At 33.0% G+C, this 14354-nt stretch overlaps 1 protein-coding gene and 1 long non-coding RNA gene across 3 annotated transcripts; both read left to right on the plus strand.

Annotated features, from left to right (window-relative positions):
• Positions 1–1058: 1058 nt before the first annotated feature.
• LOC109152970 lies at positions 1059–4410 on the plus strand. Of its 2 annotated transcripts, XR_002049439.1 has the most exons (5): positions 1059–1464; positions 2610–2648; positions 3374–3601; positions 3824–3880; positions 4215–4410. It is a non-coding gene; the product is annotated as an uncharacterized LOC109152970 (long non-coding RNA). The 2 variants fall into 2 exon arrangements; XR_002049440.1 differs by lacking the exon at positions 2610–2648.
• Positions 4411–12341: 7931 nt separating this feature from the next.
• LOC109152966 lies at positions 12342–14044 on the plus strand. Its single transcript, XM_019300676.1, has 4 exons — positions 12342–12571; positions 12668–12865; positions 12944–13159; positions 13365–14044. Exons 1-4 carry the CDS (start codon positions 12569–12571, stop codon positions 13635–13637), a joined length of 690 nt encoding a protein of 229 aa, XP_019156221.1. The 5' UTR covers positions 12342–12568; the 3' UTR covers positions 13638–14044.
• The last annotated feature ends 310 nt before the right edge of the window (positions 14045–14354 follow it).

Raw genomic sequence — 14354 nt, forward strand, 5'->3', positions numbered from 1 at the left:
ACTAATGTTTTTTTGTGGGTATATTGTTGATGTTTGATCTAAACGTGTATGTGTAGTTTAATTTGCTAGCTATCGTAGTGGTGCGTAGTTTTTGTGTTTATTTTGATTTACGGTGCGCTCTGAGTTAAACTCGCCTTACAACTTAGTCATTAAAGGACCACAATAAGCTAAATCAGGCTATATCGCGTCATCCAGAATGTGTTGGGTTGACTCCACAATGCCCCACAATGACCGACTTCTAGCAGGTCAAGCCTAATGTGATTGCGAATTGAGTGATTACTTTGTCAGTATGAAATGAAATTTACCATTTTACCTTACTTGTATTTATTTGTATAATTCAATTTTTTTTCTTGCAAGAATCTTAAAATGTATAAAGTTTAATGTATTAATAAATGGGGTTAGGAATGTGATAATGAAATGCATGTTTGTTAATCATCAAGGCTATAACCAAACCCATAAGCATGGATTCTTAGATATATATGACGGCCAAACCAGGAAACATCAAGTCAATTAAGCATTAATATATAGCTGTCCTAGTGTCCTATGATGATTAATTTATTAAAGAATTATTAATTTATACCTTTTATTTAAATTTTTTACTTTTGGCATGTAATCATAGGACTATTAAACATCATACTGCCTGGAGGTACACTGCTGGAAATCTCGCGTTTTCCGTCCAACATTTCCGTCCAACCGTAAATTGGTCGGTATTTTACTAAAGATTTCAACTTTTTGTTACTAAAGATGGGTGGACGGAAAGTTGGTCGGAATTTCCGTCCAACGCGCAAGTGTTGAACGGAAATTCCGTCCAATACTCGCTCGTTGGACGGAAATTCCGACCAACCTATAGTGTTGGTTGGTAAAGTCGAATTGACTGATAGGTAGAAATTAAAATAGTAGGTATTTTAATATCCGTCCAACGTAATATTGGACGGAAATTTAATATTATTTTATTAGAGAATTGAGAATTTTCTCGGCACCGCTTAAAAAATGGGTGCAGCGAAAAATCAACTCAAAATTAATACCCTTCCCGCCCCAGACTTAACATTTTCCGCCATTTCATTTCGCCCTAGACTAGCATTTTCCGCCATTTCATTTCGCCCTAGACTTGCATTTTTCGTCATCCGCTATTTCTTTGCGATTCTACAGTCCGACAGCCATTCCACCGGCTTCTTCGCCGTCAACGACAGCCGTTCCGCTGCCTTTCCTCTGCAGACGACGACAGCCGATAGCCGACCTTCCTCACTCCGACAGAAGACGACGACCTTCCTCATTTCCGAGACCAGAACTGACAGACGACGACAGCCATTCCCGCCGCCGCTCTTCCTCCGCCGACGAAGACACCGACAGCCATCGCCTCAGTCTCAACCACAGTCGCCGCCGCCTTTCCTTCGCCGGAGATGCCTCACTCGCCACCGCCACCGCCACCGACCACCCCGTAGCTGCCGATTCCCAAAACAATGGGTAAGTTTATTTTTTATTTTTTAATATTTTATATTAATTTATTTCAATTTTTTGTTAATTGATTTCAAATATTATTGTTATTGTGATATTAGTATCTTATTGACTATCTTATTGTGATTTTAGTAGTTAAGATTGATTAGTGTTGATTATAAACTAGGTATTAGGGCTTGTTCAGTAATAATGTGGAAAAAATGGAAACATGTTAGTGTTGATTAGTAGCTAAGGCAGATAGCTGGAACAGTGAACACCCATTTATAAACTGATTGTCATTTCGCATCAACTCTAGTATCTAGAACAGTGAACACCCATATATATACCCCATAAAACTATTTTTCATTATTTGTTCGTCCAAATTTTTTGCCATCTTTGATCACTTGACCCTTGAATTCTAAAAGTAGCCAACTGTAAAATTCTTCAACTAGGAATAATTGATCAACATCATTCTGTTTATTATTGTTTGTGAATATTTTCGCACTCAAGCTGGGGTTTGCAGCTATGGCAGTGCCAAGCATTTCAATCCTGGAATTATATGGATCTGAGCCCCAACCTCTATATATTTGATTGCTGCATTATCCATTAGTAGCTCAAGTTCAAAAGTAAATGATCTTTAATTGCATTTGCTGCCATTGTTATGCTATCAAAGGAAATTCTTTATTGAATTACATATCTAATACTTATACTCATTAAAGAAATTTAATACTCTTTGTGTGTTTGCTTTCAAGTTCAAAACTAAATGTTCTTTAATCAAGATTGCAGCCATTATTATGCCGTCAAAGGAAATTCTTTATTGAACTACATATCTAAAAACAGTAATACCTTTACTCATTAAAGAAACTTAATATTCTCTGTGTGTGTGTGTTTGGCTGCTTTTTTTTTTTTTTTTTTTTCACTACTAAGTCATCTAATGTCAGATACTAGGTGAAAAGGATGGAAAACGAAGTCTGCACTGCACAAATTTGATTATGAACCTAGGTTGAACCACTAGTTATTGATATAATGTTATTTGATTAGAAGAAAGATTTAGTTAAAGCCCATAGTGCACCTTGAAATGGAGAAAGCATTGCATGGATAAACTTAGTCTTATAATAGAGGCTTTAATCTTAACCCTAAACTAATGTGTCTCTGTACCTTTTGAGGAAGCTCAGAAATGAAGAGGGAAAGACGCAACGGAGTGTTGGGATTCCGTAAGTCAATCCCGAAACCCTTGCTTTGAATCTCATTTCTGTTTTGTTGTTTATTTGAGCATAAAAATTAATGGTGAGACTTGAATACAGGGGAAAAAAAAAATTAGGGGTGATTTTGTTTGCTTGATAACATATTTATCAATTTATGATGAAGCCACATTATTTTGATCATTTAATGATTTTAAAGAGAACACTTTCCCTTGCATTTCAATATCCATCCAGTATGTATTTTTTGAGTTGGGTTTGAATCATATTGATATTTTGTGGATTTCTAGAGCACTTACAGCATTCGACACAATGTCCATGTTGGTTACAGTTAGTCCTATATTTGGTGCCTATGGTTGCTTTTCTTCATTGCCCACTCAACACAATAGCAGGATTTTCCAAGATGATTTATTTCTATGTTGTATGCTCCTTGGATTATATATTCATATCACAGTAATTTTCAAATCTTGCCTATAGCTTTAAAATTGCCCAAAGACTGCATTAACTTCTAGATGCTCCTGAATGATTTTTGATTTTTTTTAAATATTCTTGCTTCTTTAAGATGAAAAAGTAACAGGACCTCTCGTTGATATGTCATTATCTAATGTTTAATTGTATTGAAAAGTTATTCTTCTTAAAGTTAAATTTAATTATGGGTCTTTTTTCTCTTCAACTCATATGCCCCATACTCTTCTAAGTAAATTTTCCTAACTAGAAACAAGGTGATTTCAAACCTGCAGAGACACCGAAGAACACTCCAACTTGGGGGTCTGGAGTTGCATCCCTTTGCTTAGTTGTGTTTACTTAGTCTAGCATTGAAGTACCAGGAATAGAAGATGAAAGTAATTTGTCAATGTTGCGTGCAACTCCTATGCTGTCCTCATGTATGGATCCCCTCCAATATAAAGAGAAATAGGAGCAATGATGTCATCATGTATGCATCTCTCTCATGTATGCTGGAAGGAACTGTAAGTTCAGTAAATTTGTCTTCTTTGTTCATTTTGAGTATCCTGTAGTCTTTAAAAATTCTAGGGAAGCATTGCTTTAGTTTCCAGGCTACAGTTCCTTTTAATTTTTTAAACTCATCTTGTTAAGGTATAAGTGTCACAAAGTGCCTGCTTGTTTAGCCTGGTTATTTATTTCTAATTAATTTCCTTGTTGATTGTTTTACATACATTATGTTGTCTCAGGTTGTAAATGTACCTGATAATAGAGCACGGAAACATTCTCGTGGTGACAGTATTCAGGTGTTGCATCTAGACCCATCTCATCTTACTTTCCTTTACTTGCATAACAATTGTGGAGTATCACTAATCTTGAATTAGGATGTAAGAATTGTGGAGTACATCTCTTATACTAAACAAACTTTAGAATTAGGATGTAAGAATTGTGGAGTACATCTCTTATACTAAACAAACTTTAGAATTAGGATGTAAGAATTCAGAAGTTTTCTATTTTTTCTGTGTTAGATTACTTAAACATAAAAGACATTCCTTTAATTTTCTAGTCATTTTGTAAAATGCATAGGTATCTACTCATTCAGTGTTAGATTACTTATATCACGGTCCATTTTTGGTGAAGGTTTACACTTGATCAACTTCATTGAAGGAGGTTGTGGATGCTGCATTGATCAAGGCCATTGAAGCAGTGCCGGATTTGAAGGCTTATTTCGGTGCAACGAGCATACTTATGTAGTATCAAATAAGTATATTTTCATACTTAAGTAGTACGGAGTATCAATCAAGTAGTATATATTTTTTATGTTTTTTTTTATGAACATGAACATAATTTTTGTTGTAAATAATTTTGATGTTTAAATATATTTTCAATTTTCAATTTTCAATTTAGTGTGTTCATTAATTTGTTTATGACATAATTTATTAACAACAGTTATAAATAAAATTATGATAATTTAAAAATAATAAAAATATTCCATATGATTTAGGATTTTCCTACCAACAGTTGGAAGGAAAATAACAAAATATAATAGGTGAGTTTTCCGTCCAACGTTGGGTCGGAATTTCCGACCAACGCACTTAGTTGGACGGAATTTCCGACCAACGGACAAAGTTGATCGGAAGTTCCCACGTTTTAAAAATGGTGGGTTACTTTCCGAAATTTCCGTCCGATTTTTGTTCGTTGGACGCTATTTCCGACCAAAAACTATAGTTGGACGGAATTTCCCACGGAGGTTTTTCCGAACGTTCCTTTTGGTCGGTATGTTGGACGGAAACGTCGTTTCCGACCAATATATCGCGTTTTCCGTACAACATTTGTTGGACGGAAAATGCGAAATTTCCAGCAGTGGTAAACTGCACTAAAAAAGTCTTATGAGATAGGCTCAACCGAGAGGGTGCTATAATTTTTCCTCATTTATGAAATTCCTATACACATACATGTTCGTGAGTCTTGACAATAGTCATAGCTTATATGACCTTTTTTCATATGAATTTGGCTCTAAATATCAAATTAAAAAATGCATTTTGTTTCACTTAAAAGTTGAAATTAATAGTTGGATTATACATTCATATTTTATGAGAGAAATAACATTTTTCATTCTTAAATTACAAAAAAAAAATAAAAAAAATGCACTTTTAGTCCATTAATTGTCTAATTCTTTTAACCACACATTAATAGAATATAGCGACAAAAAAAACTCTCATCAAAGATAAGTAGGGAACAAAAAGACTTGTATAATTTTAAAAAAATTAAAAAAAAAAAAACTATTTTTCAATAATTTAGGTAAGAAAATTGTCATTTTCCCTATTGTGCATATTGCTCAACATATACCAATACAATCTTTTGAAAAAAAAAAACTTCGCTCAAAAATCTTTTTAAGAAAATAGCTTTAAAATCTTGTCGATTCGACAGAACCTTCATTCAGTACTTTTTTGCTAGTATTTATCCTTGCAAACCAAACAAATGTCATTGCAATTAAGTTGTGGAGCATGAGTCATCAATGGTTTTGGTGAAGAATTTTTATCAACTTTTTGGGAGGGGAAAAAAAAAAAAGAAAAAGAAAAAAGCACTAAGAAGGATGAAATTGTGAATAATGAGATTGGAAGGAAGCAATTTTCAATCGTTGGCTTAAAAGCTTAGGCTAAAAAGTTTGAATATGTCATTGTTTGTAGTGGATTAATTTGTCATTTGCCATTCTCCTTTTCTTGACCATTATTACTTCTTTATTATTTTCTATTTTTATTAATATTAAAGTGAGATGAGATAAAGCCATTTTATATTTGTGCAAAATGAATCATGGTTTTTAGCATCCGCATTATCGTATGATTTTACATTATTATCATAATTTTTGTAATTTATGTATAATTACAAAGCGTAGGGAGATGTTTTTCTTGCAATGTTTGATAATAGAATTCATTATTTTATTTGAGTAACAAATACTAATTGATTCATAATCTTGAAACACTACTTTCCATAGTATACCAATAGTGCAATATCAATGTACCAAAGAAAAAAAAAAACATTCCACAATTTCTTTTAGAAATACACACCATCTTATTGCTTCAAAAACAAATGTCATAACAAAATAATAATTTTTTAAAGAATTTTAAGAAAGCATGCATCTCTTAGTGAGGAAATAAGCAAAAATAAAAAATTACATGCTAGCTTCCACTTCAACATAAATTAGAAAAATTATAATAATAATGTAAAATCATATGATGATGTGGATGTTCAGTTGTCAAATAATCGTCCAACTTAACAAATTTAGATAAGGCATCCTAATGATATACCATGGACTATTGTCGGTTTGCAGTTAACATATTATGTGTCTGTAGTTAAAAATTGTGTCTTCAATTTATTAACAAGCATATAATTTATTAACGAAAGAAACATAATGTGTAGGGATGTTAATCTTAGTCTGAATATGATGAGTTATCCTAATAAAACTGAAAAATTTTAGGATTATATTAGACTCGAAATATTTTAGCTTGAAAAAAATTAGTTCGATGAACCCGACAGCCTAAACGGGCTAGCTCGATAGCGTGAGCTATTTAATAGAAGTGATTAGAAACATAACATATTAACATATATGGAGTTTATAGGTAAGCTCATCTTTAGTTTTTTTTTTTTTTTTTTATATTAAAATTTTAATGAATATAGTACAAAATAAAATATTTTATGAGAATAAATAAAGAAAAACTAAAAACTTACTATAAATATTATATTATAGTGTAAGTATATTAATTATTTTTAGTTGGAATTTAGAAATGTAGGTGTAAAGTGATTGAATGATGTACACGTTTATATTTATTATGGGCTGTTTGGTTCACGGAATAGGCCTGGAATGACATAGCTGTTAGTATTATTCACAATATTATTATTATTATTATTATTATTATTATTATTATTATTATTATTATTATTATTATTATTATTATTATTATTATTATTATTATTATGTCTATAGTATATTAGTTTGTGGTAGGAGATTAAGTCTAACTCTCTTAGCCTATTAGTTAGGAGTCTTTAGTGGCAGGCTTCTGATATACTATCCGGTAATCTATTCTGTTACGATTTGATCAATCTAATCACATTCATCATAGCACTCCCAGTAATAGGTTTATTCCTCTGTTTGGTTACCACTTGTATTCCCATGAACATTGTTCCCGGGAATGACCTATTCCCCTTGCAAGGGAAATAGAGATTCATGGGGGGCCTTGGTATTAGGCTATTCCTGAGTTCTCAGGAATAGCCTAAAGTTTGTATTTCCTATTTTACTCCCAATTAAATTTATTTCCAATTTTACCACCACCATCGTCACCGCCGTCGCCACCACCACCATCGCCGCCGCCGCCACCACCCCAGCACTAGCACCGCCGCCGCCGCCGCCATCACCACCACCGCCACCGCCACATCGCCACCATCACATATTTTTATAAGGGTGTTTATGTCTTTTAAAACATATTTCATTTCTATTCCTTCAATCAACAAAACACTGTAATATAATTCATAAAGTCTATTCCTTCCGTGAACCAAACAATAGAATACAATTCCTATTTTATTCCTTGTCTATTTCATTCATTATGGAATAGCATTCCTATTACCTCAAAATTCATTATGTGAACCAAACGTGTTGTTCGTTATAGTGTAAATGTGCTAGTTTATAAAAATTGAAAGTTTTGGGAATGTTAATTTGAAAATGTCAAAAGTTTTAGTCCAATAAGCTCGGCAACCCGAGATTTTAAGGTTAGAGCGAAGGGTTAAGGCGAAGAATGTTGAACCCGAACAAAAAAAAATGATTATCTTGAACTAATAAGTCTGGTATATCAAATCTCGATAGGGCTAGCACAAAACCTACACCAAATTAAAGGGACTAGCCTGACTGACATCCCTATCTATAACATGACATATTTACGTGTAGTTAATTTATAAGGTGATTTGTATCATTTACATGTCATGAAATAAATCACAACTTGTCGACGTCGTAGGTGGGTGTTTTTCAAATTTTATCCCATTTCTACTGAATGTGGGTACCCACTCTCATTTTTCAATTTTAGTTCAGCGGTTTAGCTCGCTTGATAAGCACGATAGCTCGAGGTTTAAAGTTAGAGCCAACCCAACCAAAAAAAAAAAAAAACTAATTAGCCTGACAAGACTAGCTTGAAACCGAACGGGTTGGCCAGATTGACATCATTAATATGTTACACTCGTGAATCTTTACAAGGTAATATATGTTCTATACTTTCACAATCTTTTGTAGCCCAAAGAACAATGCCTCCACAACCAGGGTTCGATAATATGACCACCCATTTGGAATGATAACAAAGGTGTCATCGCACTACATAGTAGTTGGCATGGGTTGGATACTTGGATATTATAATTGGGTAAAATTGCTAGAAAATGTAAATATTTGGTAGTAAATTGCTAAATTTAAATATTTAGATATAATCACAACAAAGTGTAAAGTTTTGGATTTTTTTCACCAATAAACCAATAAATAAATAAATAACGATGAGTACCCGGGTTGGACTTCCATTTGGAAGATTATGAGTTCAAGCCTCAGTGGAGGCGTTATTGGTTCTTTGTGTTTCAGTAGATTGAGAAAGTATATGAACAGATACTACAATGTAATAGAGCCAGTAGCTTTCAAAAAAAAAAAATAATAAATAACGATGAATTTACTTCAATTTTCTAAAAGATCAACTTCATTAGTTAAAACCTATTTCGAGTTTTATGTGAGCTCAAAGTAGGATGTGTGGGGAGAGAAGGAAAAATAATTGTCCACATAGGTGACGTGTCTAGAGAATGCGTGAAAGACATGTGCGTAGTATGATCAAGTCAACGAGACATTACGAATGACATTGGGCCGGATTTTAGGCTGTGCAAGCTGGGCTACCGCGCAGGACCCCCAATTTTTAGAGGGGCCCCAAATTTTATAGGTTCAATATTTAATTTTTACCTAGCTAGTTTAGAAATAAAATTAAAAATTTTCAATTAAACTTAAAAGGTTCTATGAAGAGATGGTAAAAATGTGTATTTGTTGTATTTTAACTTGGAGGTCAAAGGTTCGAAATTTGCATGTATTATTTTAAAAATTGTGATTTTGGTAGGGCCACATTTATTTACCAGAACAGGGCAACCAAAACTTAAAATACGGCCCTGGACATTAATACCTAGAACCAATACCCTGATCATTAATCAATAATTGACCGGTAGTAATAATTTAGAGTTTTACGTTGTAAGTTATATAAGCATCACCACCCCAACCGTTAAAAAACACGTCAATAATGACATGATAAGTAGTAACGGCTCGAATAATTCAATAGATCAAGACGCATTGACGCTATTCGTTAATATACTCTGTATACATCGGAATAATCAACCTCTAACTGTGTAATACAGATCACGTCAATTCTAAAAAATATCTATTCGAACACGTTAGAGGCCATATGATTAACGCAACCGCCTTTCCATAGTATGATAAAATTCTCCTCTTTTTTTCTCTCTAAAATGTTTATAACGCATTTACTAATTAGAGAATTTCTTCATTTTTTTAAACAAAATTTAAAAGCTTTGATTAACAAATCTTTTATTCACTTCTAATATTATAAGGTAGAAAATTGGATGAATAGGTGGGCGCAATGTGAAGAATGTGGATTTGCCTTTTGTTGCCGCAGATTTACTTAGAATATTTTGATTGTATCGCAATAGATTTGTATATTTGGTTATTTTAAATAACCATTACACTTGTCATTATTCATCTAATCCAAACCAATCACTTAATGAAACGACATAGTACCCACTAATCAAATCAAATCAAATCAAAAACAAACCTCATATATATAAAAGTAATTGAGTTACTTATATTCTTGTCACACATAATGATATTTATCAATATTTTGTGACATTAACAATAATAGAAGCCCCAAAATAAGTGGCTAAGTAAGTGATCGAAATATGATTCATGTACATAAAAGTTATAAATTTAATTATTACTTATACCATCTTGGTAAAACTCCGCGCATATGATTTTGCGAGTGGTTAGAATATATTTATAATTTTTCATAAATGTGGTGAGTAGATAAACATGTACCACTTCTCTATTTTTAAAATATGACATTTTTTACAAATGACACTATAATTTTTTTTCCCTTGAGATTCTCACCCTAAAATTATATCTTAATATTCACTTTAAAAACAAAAATTCTATATTTTTCACATTATAGGAGAAAGTGAATAGAATAAAGAACATTGTTATTGTTCATCTAAAAATAGTAAAATTCCAATGTAAAATACAAAAATAAAAATAATAAAATTTGTATTTGAAGTATTAATACTATTAAATATTATAGTTAAATTTAAAATTTTATAATTATCAAGTTAATCGATCAATCAACTTACGTAGGATTGTCCCACAGTTGATATTATCCTATGTATAATGTATGTGTCACGCCTAATGTCTAAAACTTTCTAATCAAATTAGATTAATAAATTAGATGTACCTAAAATAAAGATGACCAAAAAAAAAAAAAGTAAAAGGAATAAGTAATAATGTGCCAACTCATGATCATCACCACATACATAATATTCTCCATTAAATTAAAATGTATATTAAAAAAGAGTTAATAGCCATTATTATTATTCATTAAAGTAAATGAAAAACTTAAAAGCAAATGAATAATAATAACAAATTAAAAATTTTCAAGTAGCCTATTAATGTTAATGCTAAGTGTACGTATATGATATAATAATGTATTTGATTGTGTATTATTGAATATTATCAATAATGTTCAATAATACTCAATAAGAAAAATGAAACTTTTTGTTCGTAAATTATAGTAGTGCCACAACTTTTCATCCATTTAATTGTATGTGAATGATTTTTGTCTGTTAATTGTTTACAAAGTGAATTCAAGGATGAAAATATCACTTCGCAAGCAATCGAGAGACAACAAATATGGACAAGTATAATTATATGATGAAAAGTACTATTTCTTAATAATTTAAAGATGAAAAGTATAATTTGATGACCCAAAACAATTATATATAATATAGATCATTTTATTGGAAATGATAGGAAACACTTCATATGATATATACGTGATTGTATCATACATTATTATCTAAAAATTAACATTGGTACCATTACAATACATGACTATATTGATGGCCAACTAATTATACTAATACAATATATAAATATATCAATAATTTACTGATTAGTTACGATTCACACTATAACAAGTTCACAATAATAATACTCCATATTCCATACACTAATAAAAGATAAAAATGTATCTATCTATTATACACACACACACACACACACATATATATAGGGAAAATGACACTTTTTCTACCTGTGTTGTTTACTAATAGCACATTTTTTTCCTATGTTGTTTATGTAATCACTTTATCCCCCTCAATTATTTTTGAAGTGGTTATTTTTTCCTCTCTCCGTTAAATAAGTGTTAGGGATGTTAAATATGAGGGTAAAAATAACATTTCACTTATTATTATTATTATTATTATTATTATTATTATTATTATTATTATTATTAGTAATTTAGAAATGAATTTGGTTTGCAATATAACTGTGCATTTTAGACGTGGAGTACTGCAGTATATTAGGGCGTTGGGTGGGACTTATTATTATTATTATTATTATTATTATTATTATTATTATTATTATTATTAGCAATGAATTTGGTTAATAATAATAATAATAATAATAATAATAATAATAATAATAATAATAATAATAATAAGTGAAATGTCATTTTTACCCTCATATTTAACCGCCCTAACACTTACTTAACGGAGAGGGAGAAAAATAGCCACTTCAAAAACAATTGAGGAGGATAAAGTGGTTACATAAACAACACAGGGGGAAAATGTACTATTAGTAAACAACACAGGAGAAAAAAATACTATTTTCCCTATATATATATATATATTAATGGCAATGATAAGACCTAAGAAAGAATATGAACATATGGAAATGAAAGGGAAATAAAAAAGGAACGAAGGAGGTCGGTTCCTTGCACCCAACGTATCTAGAGGCTTTGCCTCGGAGCTAGGCTCGGAATTTTTTATTTTTTATTTTTTTGTATGACCGAAAGGATAAGAACGACCCAATTTGCCTTCTTACACCACCCCCCTATCCAAACCACCCACCCCACTCTACCCCCTACCCCCACCCTAGTCCATTCTCAATACAAAAGTAGCTCCCCCACCTCTCACCGCCTCCAATTCCCAAACCCAATTCTCTCTCTCTCTCTCTATATCTCTATATCTCTCTCTTTGTATAATTGTATCTATAGGTTTCTGCTCAGAGTTTCAGAGGCGTTACTGCTGTTACTACTCGCACTATTCTATAATCTATACCGTTCTTTGCATTGAAGCCGTCTTTCAAGCTGGCGATCGATAATCAGGAAACCACCGTCCGGGAATTCAAGCCGAAGAACCGGCGAATCATGGTGAGTTTCCGATACCCTTTGCTCCATTCTTGATTCTCCGGCGTTTGGTGGTCGGTTTTGAACTTTTGATTGAGTTTTTTTTGTGGGTTTTTTTAGGGAGCTGGAGGGCCGGACGAGGACGATAACCGGTGGCCGCCATGGCTGAAGCCTCTGCTCCGAGAGCGATTCTTCGTTCAATGCAAACTCCACGCCGATTCCCACAAGAGCGAATGCAATATGTACTGCCTTGACTGCACCAATGGCGCTCTCTGTTCACTCTGCTTAGCCAATCACAAAGACCACCGCGCCATTCAGGTAAATTTTTCAGCTTTTTTCCGGTAAAGATTGCGTCTTTTTCCTCCAATTTTGCGGCGTTGACCTGGGTTTTTTCAGATACGGAGGTCTTCATACCATGATGTGATCAGAGTTAATGAGATTCAGAAGTTTTTGGACATCTCTTCGGTTCAGACCTACATTATCAACAGCGCTAAAGTTGTGTTCTTGAATGAACGGCCGCAGCCCAGGCCGGGAAAGGGCGTCACCAATACCTGTGAGGTCTGTGAGCGTAGCCTCCTTGATTCCTTCCGCTTCTGCTCTCTTGGCTGCAAGGTATTCTTATTTTCTGCATTTTTTCCTAAGGATTTTCTTGCTTTTTCAATCCGGGTTTAATGTTGATATCTGCTTTTACTGCTTCAATGCTTGATTGCTCGAGAAAAACCCAATCACATTAAGAATTTGGGCTTAAAGATCTTGATTTCTGGCGATTTTGTTTAAAAATTTCTGAGAATTTTGGGTTTCTGGGCATTCATTACAGATTGTCGGGACATCCAAGAACTTCGTGAAGAAGCCGAAGCACTTCTCGGAGAAGAAGAGGGCGGCGGCGGCGGCGGTGGGTTCAGACTCCGAGGACTCCTACAGCAGCAGCAGCAGTCACGGCGGCCGCCACGGCCACGGCGGCGGCGGGAAGCTTCACAGCTTCAGCCCGTCAACGCCGCCGCCAACTTCTGGCAACTACAGGGCGGCGAAGAGAAGAAAGGGAATTCCACATAGGGCCCCAATGGGAGGACTGATCATAGAGTTCTACTAAGCAAAATTTGCTAATCACCCCTCAATATTTCTCCTAATCATGAAAATCCCCCCAACACTTGCGCCTTTTTACCTTAAAGGCCAGTGTCCCCACCCCCCATCATATATTGTACATAGTAGAAGACGCGAATACAAGAATGCTGATGCCTGATGGGAAAAACAAAAAATGCAGGAGCAGAAATGGGAATAAGGAAAAGTGGAAGGACTAAAGTCTAAATTTGTTAATGTAGAAGTTGGGCTTAGAAAATAAGCTATAATATATTATATTATATTATATAGTATGATGATGGTGAAATGTCAAATACTCCGTACTAGAGAGTGTTTATACATATAAGAAAGTTTTGTTTGTATAAAAATGAAATAAAAAAAAAATGTATATACTTGCCTCTTTGTGTTACAATATTTTAACCATGCCCTTTTATAATGTACTTAGTTCCTTAATTTCTTTAATTTATACATTTTTCTACTCGCTTTCTATTGCATTTATATTTATAATGACAACAAATTGGGTATATGATACACATTGTCACAAAATGCTTGATTATTTATACATTGATATAATACTTAGTTGTTAATGGGTCTTTTTATACTGTCAATTAACATAATAACATTATTACTATAACGAGTATCATTACTATCTTTATAACAGTATTTGATACAACAAAAAAAATATTATACGTTGTAACAATGAATGATATACCAAATTGTAACGAGTATT

Source organism: Ipomoea nil, unplaced genomic scaffold, assembly GCF_001879475.1.
Source record: "Ipomoea nil cultivar Tokyo-kokei standard unplaced genomic scaffold, Asagao_1.1 scaffold2480, whole genome shotgun sequence".
Lineage (NCBI taxonomy): Eukaryota > Viridiplantae > Streptophyta > Magnoliopsida > Solanales > Convolvulaceae > Ipomoea > Ipomoea nil.